The sequence below is a fragment of the Myotis lucifugus genome, unplaced genomic scaffold (assembly GCF_000147115.1).
Source record: "Myotis lucifugus unplaced genomic scaffold, Myoluc2.0 scaffold_511, whole genome shotgun sequence".
In the NCBI taxonomy this organism is placed as follows: domain Eukaryota; kingdom Metazoa; phylum Chordata; class Mammalia; order Chiroptera; family Vespertilionidae; genus Myotis; species Myotis lucifugus.
This window is the reverse complement of record NW_005871559.1, coordinates 462,926-481,713: the sequence shown is the minus strand read 5'-3', so window position 1 is coordinate 481,713 and position 18,788 is coordinate 462,926. Positions and strand designations below refer to the sequence as shown.

General features: G+C 51.9%; 1 protein-coding gene across 1 annotated transcript in view; it reads left to right on the top strand.

The window, feature by feature from the left end:
- Positions 1 to 7,795, top strand: part of BCL7A (BCL tumor suppressor 7A) — a 23,372-nt gene extending 15,577 nt beyond the window's left edge. Inside the window, exons 7-8 of the mRNA XM_023745040.1 lie at positions 1,266 to 1,387; positions 4,982 to 7,795. Coding sequence (XP_023600808.1) covers positions 1,266 to 1,387; positions 4,982 to 5,053 — 194 coding nt within the window. The 3' untranslated portion in view covers positions 5,054 to 7,795. The remainder of the gene's footprint in view (positions 1 to 1,265; positions 1,388 to 4,981) is intronic.
- Positions 7,796 to 18,788: the final 10,993 nt, after the last annotated feature.

Below are 18,788 nucleotides of genomic sequence, written 5' to 3'. Positions count from 1 at the left end.
TTTTTTCTTTTAAATATATATTTTTATTGATTTCAGAGAGGAAGGGAGAGGGAGAGAGAGAGAAAGAACAATGATGAGAGTCATTGATCAGCTGCCTCCTGCGTGCCCCCTTCTGGGGATTGAGCCCGCGCCCCGGGCATGTGCCCCGACCAGGAATTGAACCGTGACCTCCTAGTTCATAGGTTGATGCTCAACCACTGAGGCACACCTGCCGGGGTCTTTTAGTGTTCCTTTAAAAAGCCAGGTGACATGTTACTGAGACCCCGAGAGCCAGCAGAGTGGACCCTAGGGGGGGGATGTTGGTGCTGCGTACCCCCTCTCCCTCCCCCTCCCCCCCTCGTGAGCTCTCCTGCTTTGTGCCCCAAATAAGCTTCAGGCAGAGCAGGCACCTCTTCCTCCAAAGCCGCACCACAACCTGCTATGTCCTGCACCTTCCTTCTGCTAAAGGGACGTGGTTGGGGAGCAGGGAGACTAGCGCATAAGAAAGAGTCCAAATAACGGGCGAAACAGGATTCATGAAATAAGCAATTGGTGACAGAATGCCATGCAGCCATCTTGTATGCTCTTGTACTTAGAGAATTTTTACAGGCATGGCAAATCTCCCAAAATGCTGTGTGAGGAGAGAGGAGCATCATGTGCGTGCAGGGGGAAACATCTGGGAAAATGGGACTAGATCCTCTAAAATGTTGCTGGGGTGGTGGTGGCTGTGGGAGGTGTGAAATAATTGGCGATTTCAACTAGGTTTTTTTCCGGTATTTTCTACTTCTTGCAAAGGTCAGTCATGGCTCTGACGATCAGAAAAAAAATACCCATATTATTAAGAGAAATGTTTATCAGGGGGCAGTCCCCTCTGCGTGTGCTCCCCAGTGGAGAATGCGGGCTCTGTGTTGGGAAGAGGGAGGAGTCCGCAGCCATGGTGGTTGGAGCGCGCTGTGGCCAGCAGAGGGCGCCGGCTGCACGCGGCACAGCCTGTAGCTTTTTTTTTTTTTTTTTTTTTTTTTTTTAAGGTGCCCTCTAGGGACATTTGGCAGGTAATGGGTGCGCAGGAAAGGGTTGGAGGTTACAGGGCCAGCACGTGGCCTGGATGCTTAAAGCATCTCTAAAAAATAAGCCAGAGTCTCCCCAACCCTCCCAGCGTATGGTAGCCCTGACAGACCGCCCAGCCACCCAACTACCCCGTTCCCAGGTATTTTTAGTAATTGTTCCATCTGGCCCCGCAAATCACGTGTCTAAAAACAGCTTCTGTCATCTTGCTTTACCCTCAGATGCTTCTGACGAGCAGAACTCGCAGTCTTCCGTGGAAAACGCCGTGAACAGCTCAGAGAAAGCCGAGCGGCCGCCATCCGGAGAAGCGGCTCTAGCGGCCGAGACGCCCTCCATCTCTCAGGTACCCCGAGCGAGGCCTCAGAGGGGCAGCCCGGTCGGCCGGGCGCCCGTTACGGTGCCGGGGGTGCGTTGAAAGGTGTTTTGTTATTTTGTTTTCTCGTTGGACGATCGGAACTTCCGTGCCTTCGTGGAGCAGGTTGTGTGAGCGCCCCGCTGTGTCCCGCCCTGGGCGCCGGGGCTGCTGCGAAGGGCGAGACACGGGCAGGGGTAGGAAGAGGAAAGGTCCTCAGCTTCGTCACTTTGTCTCCACAAAAGCAGTGCCTGCTCTCAGTGAGCCAGTCAACTGCCTTTAGCGCTGGGGAGATGAGTCTTCAGAATCCTCAGCACTGGATAAAATAACCTTTGAAAATATTTTGCAACTGACCATGCCCCCCATGCCCAGACTCTTCTCTGGGTCATCACGGTTGGTCAGAATCTGGTCTGAATCGGTGCAGACGCAGGTGGCCCGGGGGATAGGAGCAAATGTCCCGGGTTCGAGTCCCAGCTCTGTCAGTTAGCACACACAGACATCGGCTTCAGTGTCTCCAGCTGCCAAAATGGGGTCGCAGAGCTGCCTTGGGGCTGGGGTTTGATGAGATGAGAGAACGTGGGTAACACACAGTGGAGCTGGACACAAGATGCCTCCGTGTTGCCTCGGCGACCGTGATGACTCTCACTGTCAACCCTCTGTGCTCATTTAAAGGAAGGGGGACTCAGTGGTATCCCAGCGTCAACGGATAAAACCGTTGCCACGGTGCTGAATAGTTTCCGGCACCTGGGGATGGACTGACGCGGAGCCGCAGAAACGAGGGGAAGGGCAGGACCTGGTCAGCATGGTGTGCAGCCTTGAACCAGGCTTCCCAGGGGACGCTCCTCTCAGACTCGAGCATCTACGCACCCTTGGATCTGCACCTCCCCTTCGTGCTATAGGACACCCTCCAAATGCCCAGAGGCCTAGAGGGAGTGTGGATGGAAGATGTTTGCAGTGGCAGGAAGTTTGTCAAAAGAGATCAATTTAAATAAATCTAGGGTCGTGTATAAAACAGTCTGGCATAGAGTTGTTAAAAAGGGCTCCGCCCTAGCCAGTTTGGCTCAGTGGATAGAGCATCTCTCTGGACTGGAGAGTCCCGGGTTCAAGTCCGGTCAAGGGCACATGCCTGGATTGCGGGCTGGATCCCCAATAGGGGGTATGCAGGAGGCAGCCAATCAATGATTCTTTCTCATCATTCATGTTTCTGTTTCTCTCCCCCTCTCCCTTCCTCTCTGAAATCAATAAAAATATATTTTAAAAAAATAAGTAAAAATAAAAAGGGCACAGTTGAGGCCAGCCAGCGTGGCTTGGTGTTTAAGCATCGACCCATGAACCAGGAGCTCACGGTTCGATTCCAGTTGGGGTACATGCCTGGGTCGTGGGCTGGATCCCCAGTGGAGGGCGTGCAGGGGCAGCCGATCAATGATTCATCATTGATGTTTCTCTCTCTCCCTCTTCCTTCCTCTATCTGAAGCCTGAGGGCTGAAGGGTCCGGGTTCGATTCCGGTCAAGGCCATGTACCTTGGTTGCAGGCTCCTCCCCAGCCCAGGTCCTGACAACTCTCACACTGATATTTCTCTCTGTCTTCCTCTCTTCTACTCTCCCTAAAAACCAATGGGAAAATATCCTCGGGTGAAGATTTAAAAAATATTAAAAAGGCAGGGTGGGAGTGCGGGGGCGGGCACGATTGACCCAGGTACAGAGGAAGAATGAAGAAATATTCTCACCATGTGAACCGAGAAAAGCAGGTCACAGGGTCTCAGGCCTAGCATGAGCCCACTGATGAGAAATCACCTTCAAAGCCTCTTGTATACTTTGTGAAACCACAGTGTCGGCCGGGGTCTGCTGACCCCTTGAACTCAGTGGAGGGAAGGTCAGTTTGAAACACAGACCCACACTCTGGGGGTTGAGGGGGAGCATCGAGTGCTGGGGCCTGCTCCCTACTCCCCCGATGTCTGAACAGTCCAGGGGTCTTTCATGTCACCCCCACTCCCATCCCCAGGGGCCCAGTCCTGAACTGGGGCCTCCTCTGCCGTTTCCGTGCCCACACGGACACGCATCCTCGCCCGCAGGGCTGCCAGGCTTGCGAGCAGGACAGAGGAAGCGTTGCAGTGAAGCAAACAGCTTGATCTGGAAGTTTAGCCGTTACTGTTTTATTTTTATTCTTTTAAATGTAGTTTTATTGATTTCAGAGAGGAAGGGAGAGAGCGATAGAAACATCGAGGGTGAGAAAGAATCACTGGTCGGCTGTCTCCTAAACGCCCCCTCCTGGGGATCGAGCCTGCAACCTGGTCATGTGCCCTGACCGGGAATGGAACCGTTACCTCTGGTTCCTAAGGTCGACGCTCGACCACTGGGCCTCATTGGCTGGGCTGACTTCTGTTTTAAGAGGAGCTCTTAGGCTGTGTCGAAGGCTGTGTAGGAGGCTGTCATTCGGGCGAGAGCTGGTGGCAGCTCAGGTGTGGACAGGGCACTAGGCAGAGGGAGAGGCGGGCGGGCTCAAGGGTCTTTGGAGATGGAGTTGATGGGACTTGCTGTTAGGCTGGGTGTGGGAGTGTGGAGAGAAAGGGGGGACTCCCGGGCATCGTCCCCCTTTATCCCGGGAAGATGTCAGCACCCCCAACAGGTAGGGGATGGGCGAAGTCAAGAGTTGGTGCCCGGCCCGTGTGGCTCACTGGTTGAGTGTTGACTTATGAACCAGGAGGTCATGGTTCCATTCCTGGTCAGGGCACATGCCTGGGTTGCAGGTTTGATCCCCAGTAGGAGGCGTGCAGGAGGCAGTCGATTAATGATTCTCTGTCATCGTTGAAGTTTCTCTCCCTCTGCCTTCCTCTTTGAAATTAAAAAAAAAAAAAAAGCCGGTCTCAGGTGGTGAACACAAATGCAATATACAGATGGTGTCTTATAGAATTGTACCCCTGAACCCTATATAATTTTATTAACCAGTGTCACCCCAATAAATTCAATTAAAAAAAAAAATTGTTCTCAAGTGACAGGTGAGGTTGGAGATGGAGTGGGACCGTCAAGGCAGGGTGTGGGAGAGCGACCGTTGAACCTGATTTTGAGTCAGGGGACTTCTTGGGAATTTGGTGACAACCACAGACCCTCTCCCCATGGTGACATCCCTGGGCACACTTAACCAATGCCGAGCGCTCGCCTGGGCCGGGCACCTGTGCTGGGCCCCAAGGAGCAATTGTTAGCACGGCCAGGCTGGTCTAGGCGCGGAGCTTGGAGAAGTAAACTTCAGAATCACCCTGGCGGTTACTCACAGGTTGGAGGACGGATAATGGGGGGACACCTGCTCCAGGAGGGGTGGACTGAGGGAGAGCTTAGGGGCACCGGGGGAGGGCGCAGAGGGAGGTCAGTGTGACAGGGACCAGCAGGACCGAGGCGACTCGCGGTTCGGGAGACCCAGGAGGAGTTTGGGTTAATGTTCCCTGCAGGTGTGTGAACCTCCCAAAGTCCATGCTCACCGGCCATCGGGTCCTGCCCTCAGTTCCTTCCCGGGCTGACCTTGAACCTCACGGCTGCCCTGAACGGATCTCCTGTTAACCTGCCGTTCTCTTTCCTTCCTCTTCCCCCAAGGATTTGGAAGGAGGGCCGCCCTCTAAAAAGATGAAACTGGAGACGTCGCAACAAAACTCCGAAGAGATGTAGACGCTCGGGGCTCAGGCTCCGGTCCGCGTTTCCCGGGAGATCCATCAGCAGGCTTACTTCTATGACTTCCGCGAGCGAGCGAGCGAGCCCTCGGGTTAGAACGACTGACTTTCCCACGTTTACCAAGTGCAAATCCAAGAGAACCTAGAACGGCGTGACTTCTCAGACACTGAAGAACTTTCTGCTGTGAAGCAAAACCCTCGAATCTTGAAGTGACTGTCCTTGTGGAGGTGGGTCGACAGCTCAGGAGTGTCAGACACTGTCTCTGAAGCCAAGATTACATTTGCGTTGCTGCTGTATTGTTTTTCGCCCCACTTCTCTCTCTAACGACATAAGCTATCTGAGGGTGGTGCCCATCAGGAATTCACGTTTCGGGGCTTTTCACTGTCCCACCGACTCCTCCCGCTTTCTTTTTGTGTGCCTTGTGCCCTTGAGGTGACCTCCGGCATGTTCTCCCAGTTGTTTTGCATCTCCCTTTGCAAAGCGCCCTCTCGGCTTTGTTGAGGCTGCCACTGCCCCGGCCGGCGGCCCTCATGTCACGCTCCTCCCTGTCCCAGGACTTCAGTGGGAACAGAGCAGGCAGGGAGCGGGAGAGCCCGAGGCTGCAGAGGAGTAGGACCTTCGGCCACCTGCCCAGCCTCCACGGTCCGGTCTGAGGAGTCTCAGGTGTCAGGGCACTGTCCCCGAGCGCTGGCCACCCGATGCGCTTTCTCCGGGCATCTGAACCTGGCGTTTCCAAGTGGCCCAAATGGACACACAGAGCCCCTAGATCCTTCTGCCACTTCCACCCTCTGCCCCCACCATACCGCCTCCTCCCACGCCTCCGAAGACGGGGTGGCTTCTGTGGCTGACTGCAGGATCGTCTCGAGGTGACGGAAAGGCCGCGGAGGCCGGGAGCAGGCGGCAGGAGTAGCTGGTGCTCTCAAAGGATTTCACATCCACAGCAATCTGCTGTCCTCTGCCTCCCCCAGGCCCTCTAGCCCCACCCGGGGGAAGGGGGTCCAGATTGCAACCCAGGAAACCCGCCTGCTTCTGCATAATGTTCCTGACACCACCGAGCCAACAGACGGATCCTGTCTTATTCCCAGGGTACCCTGCGGTCGGTCCCCCCAAGGAGCGGGCCTTGAGGGTTCAGCCTTGAAGGCCAGAAGGGAGGCACTAAGGAGCCGGAAAGCTTTGGCCTCCAAGATGGGGCGATCGAATCCCTGCCCGCCTGGGGCAGCTGCTTCTCACTAAAACGAAGCTGCCCCCTTGGACCAGCTGCCGGAGTGTTTGGTTCTGAGGCCTAGTTGCTCTGCGTTCCTCTCTGGACTCCTCAGACCCCAGCCCTGTTCCCAAGCTTTCTTTCCTGCACTGGAGTTCCAACTCCCTTTGAGCTGTGTGTGGTGGGGGGGAGGGGAGGGAGGAAGGGTTGCGAGGTTTTGTTGGTTGTTTTGTTTTGTTTAATTTTGCTGACTGGTGCATATTCAGGTACCACCTTTGACCTGGGGATCTCTGACCACCGTGGGAAGTATCTGCCAGATTCCACTTTCTAAGAGTTTCTGAGGGTGGGGCTCTTACTTTCGTTTTTTTGTCAGGGAGCCCATCCATTTCCTGCTCTTCAAGAAGAATCAAAATGTTCCTGAATCTCAAATACCTCATGCAAAAACGTCTCCTGAGATCAGGGGAAACAAACACGCCAACTCTGGAGATCTCAATGTTGAAGTGAGCGGTGGTGGCCGAAAGGTTTCTGTCTTAAAAAAAAAAATCCTTATCAGTTTCCCGCCCTCAGGCGGTCAGTGCTCCGCAGAACGGCGCTCCTTCTCCGGGTTACCTCTCAGCACTCCAGGCGGCTTTACCTCCAGATCCTGAAGGGTTTGAATCACCTTTTCCTTTGCAGCAAAACTCCATTTTGATGAAAGACGAATTGGGATGTTTATTTCCTGCTCTTTTTTTGGGAACCGAGAGGTGACAACCAAGACAGCTGAAGGAGAGTCACGCACACACTTGCACACGCATGTCCATCGGCCAGGGTCCCCTGCGCCCCCTGCCGGCCCCGCGGACAGGCCAGGCGAGTCCACACGGTGGGGAATGAGGACGCCGTCCACGACACCGAGGCTGTCATTCGTTTTTCTCTGAAGTGCCTGAAGGTAGGGGTGGGCCGGTGGCCTGGGAGCCACCTGGCCCCACCGCGGCCACGGCCACGCCAGGCGACGTGCCAGCGAGCCCCGCATTTGATGCTGGTCCAGAGGAGACTGCAAAATCCAGATGTGCTTCCTTCCCAGCAGCCCGCTCCCCGGAGCCGCTGTCCCCCCACCCACCCCGAGCCACGCCCTCTCCCACCTTGCAGCTGGCCCAGCCAGGACGGGGCCCTAAGCGAATGCCTTCCTTCCGCGGACACCAGGCCCCATGGCCTAAAGGGCTCCCAGGGCAAACCCGATCCCCCAGAAGCTGGGGAAGCTGTGGCTACACATTCCACAAAGTGCTGGCACTTGCACCCTTACCCTGGAAGGCAGTCGGCTGACGCCGCGGGTGGTGACCTCCCGTTTCCAACGCCGTTGTGGCTTGGCATAGTTCATTACCGCCAAGGACCTGGTTAGAGGTATAAAGACCTTTTTTTCACGTTACCTGATTTTTTTGTTGTTGTTTTCTCTTACGATTTTTTTTCGGTGTGTTGTACAGCAGTATAATTTTTCACTTATTTATTCCATCAGTAGATATGGTTTGTACAATGTACAATGGTTCCATTTCAGAAAGTAAAAATAAAAAAATTCGGATCACGAACAACACCGTGTGGTTTTGGTAACCTTGTAATAAAGAGTAAAATCCAATTGATGGTGAGAATGTCCCTCAGCCCCTGCTCTGGCCTCCCGCACGGCTGTGCGGCCCTGACGCGGTACAGGACACCGTAAGCTCCTTGCACACAGGAGCTGGGGTCTCCCACAGTCATGCCAGCTGCCATCATTAGGCACCAGGGGGTGCTGTGGGCAGGTGTTGAGGCCACCCTACCTCGGGGAGGCAACATCGGGACTGTCTCATGCATGAGTCATGCAGCCAATCAGAGCCCCAGTTTAGAAGCCACACCTGCCCGCCCCCCCCTTGCCCCCCCCCCCCCAACCTGGGTCCTGACCGAGGGTCCTGACCGAGGACCCTGTCCCTGGCTTTGGACGCTGTGGCCCATGGCAGGGACTCGGAGGTCAGGCCACATCACAGGTGGGTTGTCCTGACCTGTCTTAACTCGCCACCTGGTGACGGGCTCAGAGCAGAGCCAGAACCTTCCGGGCACCTTTCCCCTCCCAGCGGCTCGGCCCTTTCCCTCTCAGCTCAACTTCCTCCCTGAATTATTTTTCTCAGTCCAGCCTCACTTCCTCTTGCACCTGCCAGCCAGCCGGGCCCTGGGGGAACGGAGATAAGGAAAGGGGAGGGATAATGTTGAGCCTACTCCCAGCCTCGCCAGCCGACCCACCTGGAGGCGAATGTTCCCTCCCTGTTTGCCTGCCTCTCTGCTCCCCACCCCTCTCCTTTCTAACACGTTCCAGTGTTTTCACCGGGACTGGTTGCTCCACAAAATAAACTCCTGATGTGGAAAGTTCAGCTGGACAGAACGCCGGTCACAGGGGCCTGTTTGCTTAGCAACAAGAACGTGTTAGCCGGTCCCCCCTCCCCTCTCCTTTCCTGCCCTCGCTGAGCGCCTGCTGCCTGCGCACAGTCCTGATGAAGGCCCCTTCCTATGCTTCTCCCCCTCTCTCTCTGCCGTCCCCCCCACCCCAGACCGCTGTCTCCCCGTCGTTCTGTTTCAGGTTCTCTGTGTTTCTCTTGGCTTCTCTGGCTTTTTCAGCCCCCTGTCTGTCTGTCTGTCTGGAGCTGTCTGACTTCCTCTCCTCTCCCTCCACGGAGGAGCAGTCAGTTTTGCAGGTTTTCCAGGCATCTGTTGAGCACCATGGGTGTGCTGGTCAGCATGACCCTTTCCCTCGGGGCAGAGGAGTGAGCCAGCCGGTGCACTAGGGTGTCTGGCAGTTTGCGAGGAATTATGGGAATTATGGGAGAGAGGCATTTTGATGGTGTGGTTAGGATGTGGAGGAAGCACGGGGCTAAGAAGCTTGTTTGTCCTTGTTGATAAGGAGTGGCTAAGGTTTCTGAGCCAGCCTCTGCTGGACTGAGGGCAGGGTTGCCAGTATGGCATGGATTGGAAAAGGTCAGCCTGGAGGTGGGCAGGACAACCAGGGAACTGGGGCAGTAGGCCAAGCAGGAGGCGGGGTGCTGGCTGGAGGGGCTGTGTGCCCGAGGTCATGTGCGGCAATAGACTGCAGACAGGTGGGACGGGACAGGTGGGCTGGGGAGGCCGTTAGAGAAAGCTCTTGTGCAAGTCTGAGTTCTGGATCACCTCAACCAGTGCCATGGAGGTCAGTGGCTGGTTTCAAGGGGAACTGTACCAAGTCTTAAACACCAAGTCTACCCACGCCCTCTGGGTGAGGGATGCATGTTTTCCTGCAGCTGAGAGTAGACACCAGCTGCCTTTGCCAGTTGCATTCCCTACTGCTTCCAGTAGAGGGCCCCCTCACTCACTGTCAGTCCCATGGATGGCCATGTGACCCAGGTCTAGGTCCCACCCCCTAGTGACAGCAGTTGGTTCCAGGGTGATCACATGACCAAACGTGGCCCAATGAGAGTCAGCCCTGGGATTTTTTGCGGGAACTGTTGGGAAAGAGTTCTGCTGGAGTGTTAAATGGAGCTCCTGGGGCCCCCTTTGCTCCAAGGTGGGGAGAAGCCTGCCTGAACATGTAGCCAACACGGGAGAGGGTTGAAAGATGGTGAGTGTGAGCTTCCTGAGAGTAGCATTGGAGCACTTGGTCCCAGCCGGCCCTGAGCCAGCCCTTCTCCTGAACTTTCCAATTTTGCGAGCCAGTGCATGCCCTTGATAGTTTAGGTCAGTTTTCAGTGGGTCTTTCCCACGTGAACCCACACACGGGGTGTCTTCTGGACAAATCCAGGAGGAGTGGTTGCTGAGATGGTAGCTCTGACTCCTAACTGGGCGTGTTCCTCTCCCCCTCCAAACGGCTCCTCTTTCCATGTTCCCATGTGACAACGACTTGGACATTTCACAGCTGGCACCAGGAGCTAAACTGAGGATAACATGGGCCCGTGTGGGACTTCTGAAGCACCTCTTCTAGAAGCCTCAGAGCTGCAGCACGTTAGAGCTGTGTGCCCTCAGGTAAGTACTTTAACGTCTCTGGGCCGCAGTCCCCTCATCTGGAAAATGGGGAGAATGACAGTGCCTACTCGGGATGAATTAGTACACGTAAAAGGCTTGGGAGGAGCCCCGGCACAGAGTGAATCTCAATGACCGTTAGCTGCTATCGTTATTGCTACTGCAGTTACTATCCTCAAGCACGTTTAGACTCCAGAAGTTCAGCTCCTAGAAAATGACGCACAGGGAAAGGCAAGAGTCACCCACCCCCAGCTGCTTCAGGTTTGCCCTCCGCGTTACACTTTCTCTCTTAAGACTCACCTCTTTCCCATATGATTGACACTGGTCTTATCCAACCAGCACCCCCAGATGGTCCTTGCCTGAGTCATGCCTTGGGGGATGAGTAGAAGCCCACAGGAAACAGGAGGAAGAGAAATCCGGCTGAAGGAAGGGCGTGAGCAAAGGGCTGGAGATTTGACAAGACATCCCCACATCCCAGTGGCCACCAGATCCCTCTTGCAGGGAGCTCAGACCCTGGGGCCGAGGAGAACAGCCCACCATAGGCCCTTGGGAGGAAAGCTTCTGGGAGGCAAGGATCAGGATATGGTGCCAGGCCCATGGGTCCTGTCTCCCTCTGGGATACCCCTGGGATACTGGTGCCCAGATTTTGACAGAAATATCAATCTGCTTTTTATTGAAGAGTCTCAAGACACTGTCAACTCCTGCCTCCCGCCCTGCTCCCCCCCACCGTGATACCCCACCCCCACCCCCGCATAGGGCTCCCTCAGTTATGAACTCATTTGATCTCCTTGCAACCCTGAATGGTAGTGTTGAACTGAAATCAGCTGCCCATTATACAGATAGAAAAACCGAGGCTGGGGACGTGACTGAACGGTCCTGCAGAGACTTGGTGAAAGAGGCTTTGGCATCCAGCCCATCTTCCACTAGATGAGGCAAATCTGGCCCGCCACTTGTTTTTGTAAATAAAGTATTATTAAAACACAGCCATGCATATTTGTTTACATATTGTCCTGGGCTGTTTGCAAGCTACAACAGCAGAGTGGAGTAGTTGCTACAGAGACTATATCACTTGCAAAGTCGAAAGTGTTTACCACCTTGCCCCTACAGAAAATGTTTGCCACTGTTGCACTCAACTATAGTTTCCTATTGAAGCACTGTATCATTGAAATAATAATAATTACCTACTAAGTGCCAGGCACCTGCAAGACTTTTCTGAATTTTGTATCCACATGTAAGGGTGTAGCTCAGTGAATGTACTCAGTGGGCCTGCATAACCAGCACCTGGGTCAAGAAACAGCAGATGACTAGCCCCAGACATCACCCACACTCCTCCTGGTCACTACCATCCAAGGGTAACCACGACCTGACTTTTCTTTGCACAGATGAAGTTTGCCCATTTCTGGACTTTATATTCATGGATGTGCTCTTTTGTGTCTGGCTTCTTCCACTGGATGCGATGTTTGTGAGATGCATCAATATTGTCCCAGGCCCCTGGAGTCCATTCATTGTCATTCCTGAGAATCCTCCACGGGGCGAGAACATAACAGTGGACTCGCCCACCCGTCCTGCTGCGGGGTGTTCGTTCTGCTTCCAGTGTCCATGGAGTATGATGAATATGCAAGACATTGGGCCTCCATTAGCTCGTTTCACCCTGGCTTTAACCCTAAAATGGGGCTTTAACCCAACTTGTAGCCCCATTTTAAAGATGTGAAGACTGAGGTTCAGATACGACGGTGCCCGCAGGTGACCCAGAATGAAGGGGAAGCCCTGGGTGCAGGTGGGCGTGCTTGCTGTCCTGGCTCACTGCTTCCTTGTTAGATTCGGGCTTGAAATCCCGCTGTGACTGCAGACTGGATCCCGTTAATATGAAATTTCTAGGAAAAGCAAAACTATGGAATCAGAAGGTAGAACTTGGGTTCTCTGGGACTGGGAACAAAGATTAGCTGCATAGATGAAGGAGGAAATGTTTTGAATTGTACTCTTAACGTGGGTGAACCTCCTGGGGTGTAAAATATAGTTCAGTAAAGCCCCAAAAATGCCAAACCCATATGCCTCTATTTCTTTTTCCCCCGTGCCTCAGTTTCCCTTAGAGGTGTGAGGCTGGCTGTCCAGACTGTCAAGGGCTATTCAGCCATGGAAGTCTTCCAGTCCCTCCCCCCCACCCCCCACAATTAGATGCTCCCCACCAGCATGACCTGACCGGGCAAAGGTATCTGTGGGGTGGGGGGGAGTCTCCCAGGCCAGAGGTGACATTGAATGACAATGAAGCATCCTGTTTGGCGTCCCTGTATCCCGACCTGCTGGCTGGCGGGGGCAGGAGAGCCACGCGCAGCGGATGCCCAGGCCTCAAACTGTTTCTCCAAGTAGTCCCCAGAGATGGCTGCTGCCTTTCAGTTTCTGCGCTTGTTTATTTTCAAAGGGATGTTGCCAGACCACTAGGCCACCCCTGCCCTTTCATGGTTTGTTTCATGTAAAAAAAATTCAGGAGGAGAGTGAGGCAGTAAAGCGACCTGAAATCAGTTCTTCTGTCGGGTTTGAGGAATGTGCGGGGCCAGGAGGTCCCCTTGCTGACCCCGGCCCCCAGAACACCTGAGATCCTGATGGTGTTACTAATCATTGCGAATATCCAATGACTGATGCTGGGACAATTGGACATCCCTGTACAAAATTGAATGAACCTACCTTGCACCTTAGAGCTAGCAAAAGTCACTCAAAATGGATCCTAGGCCAAAAGGTAACTAATAATTCTAGAGGAAAACATAAGAAAAAAATCTTGGTGATCTTGTGGGTAGGCAAAACTTTTTTAGGCATCAAAGCGCTAACTATAAAAGAAAAATATTGATAAATTGGACTTCATCAGAATTACCAACTTCTGCTAAAGAACTGCTAAGAGAATAAAAAGACAAACCACAGACGGGCAGATGATCTTTGCAAAAACACTTCTCAGATAAAGGACTTGTATCTAGACTATATAAAGAACTCTCTGGCGGGTTAGAAGGGGGAAGAAGGGGGACATATGTAATACTTTCGACAATAAAAAAAATTTAAATATACTTTTATTGATGTCAAAGAGGAAGGGAGAGGGAGAAAGAAATAGAAACCTCACTAATGAGAGAGAGTCATCAATCGGCTGCCTCCTGCATGCCCCACATTGGGGATTGAGCCTGTAATCTGGGCAAGTGCCTTGTCCAGGAATCGAACCGTGACCTCCTGGTTCGTAGGTCGACGCTTAACCACTGAGTAACCCAGCTGGGCAACAATAAAGATTTTTTAAAAATTAAAAATATAAAGAACTCTCAGAAGTCAATAATAAGAAAGCCAGCACCCACCCCCTGACACAGACACGTCATCAGAGAAGAGGTACAGAAAGTAAATAAGCACATGAGAGGTGATGAGCATCATTAGTTATTCGGAAAATGCCAACTAAAACCATAATGAGACGCTCCACATTCCTACTAAAAGAGCTAAAAAGAGAGACCATACCAAATGCTGGTAAGGATGCAGAGAGATGAAAACTCTACATGCTGGTGGAAAGGGGAAATGGCACCGCCATTGAGAAAAACGTTTGGCAGGTCCTTATAAAGTTAAACACAAACTTACCCTACCAGCCGGCCAATCCCACTCCTAGCTATTTACCTAAGAGAAATCAAAATGTACGGAAGCCTGTGTGGGAATGTTTACAGTGGCCTCATTCGTAATCACCAAAAACTGGAAGCAACTAAAATGGCCTTCAACCGGTGAACCGATCGGCAGACTGTGCTACATTCATAGCACGAAACCCTATTCAGAAATAAAAAGGAACGGACTCCAGCTACACGCAATAGTGGGGAAGAACCTGGGTGTGTTACGCTACGTGAAAGGAAGCCAGACTCAAGGTTGCTTACTGAATGGCTCCATTTATATGAAATTCTGGAAAAGGCAACGCTATAGAGACAGGAAGCCGATCAGTGGCTGCCGGCGCCTGGGGTGGGGTGGGGAGAGGGGTTGACTACTGCAAAGGGGTGAGGGAATTATGTGTGTGTGTGTGTGTGTGTGTGTGTGTGTGTGTGTGTGTGTTAGGACCATTTCATGTCATGATTGGCGCTGGTGAGGACGTGACTGTATGTTTGTCAAGCTCGTGGAATTGTACACAAAAAAGAGAGAACGTTACTGTAGGTAATTCATACTGCAATAACACAAAACAAAATCAATAACAGCCAACATCACACTGTATGTTGTGTGCCAGGCAAGTTGCAGTACTTGACATACGTTAATCCACTCAGTCCTTACAACGGCCCTATGAAGTAGGTGGTCATTATCCCCAAATTGTGAAAGTTTTGTCCCTAGAGCCCTCTCACCTTCTTGGTCTCCAAGCCCCTGGGTCTGACCCTCACTCCCCTCTTCCTTCTGCGCCTCTCACCTTTCCTGTGACTGTCTTGTCTCGCCCATGGCCATGTAGGAAGTTGCCACTAACTTGTTCCACTGAGGAGCATGCAGTTAATAATGAGGGTTAGCAGGGATTTCAAACTCAAATGCCTACAGCAGTGATGGGGAACCTTTTGAGCTCGGCGTGTCAGCATTTTGAAAAACCCTAACTTAACTCTGGTGCCGTGTCACATATAGAAATTTTTTGATATTTGCAACCATAGTAAAACAAAGATTTATATTTTTGATATTTATTTTATATATTTAAATTCCATTTAACAAAGAAAAATCAACCAAAAAAATGAGTTCGCGTGTCACCTCTGACACGTGTGTCATAGGTTCGCCATCACTGGCCTACAGGAACCAGGCAGGTGATGCAGACCAGCAAAACCCACGGGACAATAGGGAGGGGTGGGGACTGTGGAAAGCTGGGGAGCACAAGCTGTGTCTAAAGGGGAGAGTTGCGCCCTAACCAGTTTGGCTCAGTAGATAGAGCATCGGCCTGTGGACTGAAGGGTCCCAGGTTCGATTCTGGTCAAGGGCATGTACCTTGTTTGCGGGCACATCCCCAGTAGGGGGTGTGCAGGAAGCAGCTGATCAATGTTTCTCTCTCATTGATGTTTCTTTTTTTTTTAAATATATTTCTTTATTGATTTCAGAGAGGAAGGAAGAGGGAGAGAGAGATAGAAACATCCATGATAAGAGAGAATCATTGATTGGCTGCCTCCTGCAGGCCCCCGACTGGGGATCGAGCCCGCAACCTGGGCATGTGCCCTTGGCCAGAATCGAACCTGGGACCCTTCAGTCCGCAGGCCGACACTCTATCCACTGAGCCAAACCGGCTAGGGCTCATCGATGTTTCTAACTCTCTATCCCTCTCTCTTCCTCGCTGTAAAAAAAATCAATAAAATATATTTTAAAAAAATAAAGGGGATAGTTGCTCCTTAGCTCCAGCTGCTACAAAGTGGAAACAATCTGGGCCCAGTGGTGTCAGATCTTCGGATAGTTCAAGGAAATCCTAACATCCTTATGTTTATGTTGATTTTTAAAATGTTAGCAAATAAGTCACATTTAAAAAAACTGTTTAGATCTTGGTTTTTACTATTGTAAAGACATGTTCACCCCTTTCTTTTTTTTCCAAAGTCACCCCAAAGTACAAGGAAATAAGAAGCAGAGGCAGAAAATCCATAGGTAGTGAAATAAGGCAACATCGGTAGCCCAAACCGCCATATAAAGGAGGATGGCGGAATGGAAACCAACTTTGCAAGGCCGGGGAACAACAGACCCAAGTGCTGCAGAAATAGATCCCACTGCACAGGCCAGTCCTCACCTGAACCCTAGAAAATCTCAGGAATCAGAGGCATCAGGTATTGCAGAAAGCGGAGGATTAAAAACAGGGGTTGGTCGCCTGGCCAGCATGACTCAGTGGCTGAACATCGACCTATGAACCAGGAGGTCACAGTTTGATTCCCAGTCAGGGCACATGACTGGGTTGGGCTTGATCCCTAGTGTGGAGCATGCAGGAGGCAGCCGATCAATGATGCCCTCTCATCATTAATGTTTCTATCTCTCCCTCTCCCTTCTCTGATAGCAATAAAAATATATTTCAAAACAACAACAACAGGATTTGGTTGAAAGACTGCATATGAAACAGACCTCTAGGTTGTCAGTCCCATCCTGTGGTCTCAGCTGACTGCCCCTCTCGCTCTCCTTTCTGCTGGAGACTGGAGGTTCAACATCTGGAGATATTAAATCATGGAGACTTGAGAATCACAGATAGTAAGCATGGAGGAGTGCGGGGAGTGAGGTGCCAGAGGCTGCAGGCCATGGGTAGCAATGTAGTGGCAGTGAGCAGAGCGAACAGCAAGACTACTGTCCTCTTCCCTGGCCTTGCTCCAGAGTTTTGGCAGCTAAGCTTATACCCTCCCTCCCAAAGGCAACTGGAGGTCATCTGTGCCATCTGCACCACCCAGAGAGAAGACCTCCAGGTTCTGCCAGTTTTTAACATCAGCCTGAAGCGGTTCTCTCCTTCCCAGAAATGGATATTTATTTTTTCAATTAAAGAAAAAGTATGCATCCTCCTTCATGGCTGTCTTTTGTGTTTAAGAAACCAAACAGAAATAAAGAGTACACTCCCCCCAGAAAAGTATACAAGTAATAATTGTTTCTTTTGGAAATTAGAAAAGATAGATAAGCATAAAGAAGAAAAATAAAAATCACCCCACCCAAGCCGATAACTGGTGTTAGTTAACATGGTGCACTTTCTGACATATACACATAAATATATGAATTTATTTATTTTTGAAATTGATATCAAACTACAGATAATTTTTTATCTTTTTTTGTTTGTTTTGTTAATTCTTACCAGAGGATATTTTTTACATTGAGAGAGAGAGTGGAAGGGAGGGAGGAGGGGAAGAGAAAGAGAGATTGGTTGCCTCCCACATGGGCCCCAACTGGGGTTAGGGATCAAACCTGCAACCGAGTTACCTGCTCAACCTCAGACCCTTTGGTCTGCTGGCCGACACTAACCACTGAGTGGAACCAGCCAGGGCTACTGATAACTTTTTAAAAGTTGTTTTTCCATCCAATGTATTATAGACTTCTTTCCATGTGAATAAATATACACGTACATCATTTCATATGTAGTGTTCCATTATATTTGGGGCCATATATATCCAACGACTCCCCTCTTGTTAGACATTACATTGTTCCTGCTCACGCTTTATAAATGGCACTGCAGTCATCATCCTGTACACACGATAAAATTCTAGAAGTGAAATTGCGGTGTCGTATGCGGCTGGGCATTTAAGAGTTTACCAAGAAGAAGAATTTCCAGATCGAAGGAAGGCAAATCATAGGCTGGACCTTCACCTTTTTGCAGCCAGAGTTCAAAGCGATGGTTTGGGCAAAGGGGGTGGGGATCTCAAACTCATAGCGGAAGCTGGCAGTCCCCGGCGACCTACTCCTTCTTAGAGACGTCCAGGAAAGGAGTGAGTGCAGACGGCTTGGTGAGCCCTTCCTCCCTTCCATTCCCAACACCCTCCCCTTCAGGAGGAGGGTGGGGCAAGGCCATCAGCCTGCATCCAAATGTGGAAGTGAAACTGGCCTCAAAGCAGAGGAAGGGTGAGTCAGTAGAGGACTCAGAGGTCCTGCTGGGACTAGGGTGGGTGCTCTGGGCCCAGGGGCCTCACTAGGCCTCTTGGTGCCCTGCCACCCCCACTCTCCCCACCCCACCCCCATCCCAGACTGGCTCTGAGTTCCTAAAACTTTCTCAGCTTTCTAGAAGTGTTAACTATTAGATTGAACCATGCCAAACTGCCGTTTCTGTAGGTCAAAAGTGGTTGGGTATTGGCATTCTTTAGATACGTCTACATTGTACATTTATTGAACACTCATCCTGGGCCAGGTGTTGTGCTAAGCACTTTGTATTCATTTATTTTTTTTTAACTGTCACAAATTTCTGGTGCATAGGAATTGTCCCCCCACTTGACAGATGGAAAACAAATCTCTGGCTCAGAATCTCCCTGTTTGCAATGGTTTATGTGGGCTGGCTCGCCCTCCAAACTGATGATCTGAACAAGCGCCTCTGCGGACGGACGGACGTGCTGCGATCTCCCAGGATAACGCCTCAACTTGGCAGAGCCACCTTCCACCTCTGCGTTAAGCGAGGTCTCCGTGAGAAGTTTTCTTGGTCTCCTTTTCACGGTCGAAAAAGGCCTTTGCTCTTCTGCGACTCAGTCTTCTCATCAATAAAATGGGACAACAATCACAGTGCCCGCAGCATCAGGCAGGAGCTGTTAGGACGCAGTTCCGGCTCTGCAGAAGAAAGCGGAGGGCGGGGGGCGGCGGGGGGGGGATGAGGGAGGGGGTGCCCCACCCCCACCCACCACGTGGAGGGCCCGCCCCGCCCGCAGCTGGGCCGCAGGGCGATTCCCCGGAGCGTGGGGCGGGGTCAGCACGGCCGGCTCGGCCCACGCCTCCCTGTGCCGGGACCCTAGCGACCGGCACTACCTGGCCACCGCGTCCCCCGGCACCAGGACAGCCCGGAGGGGAGGGGGCGGCGAGGGGCGGGGCTCGGAGGCGTGGCCCCGGCTCTCCCGTGTTTTTTTTCTTTTTGTCCGCCTAGATACCGAAAGGCTC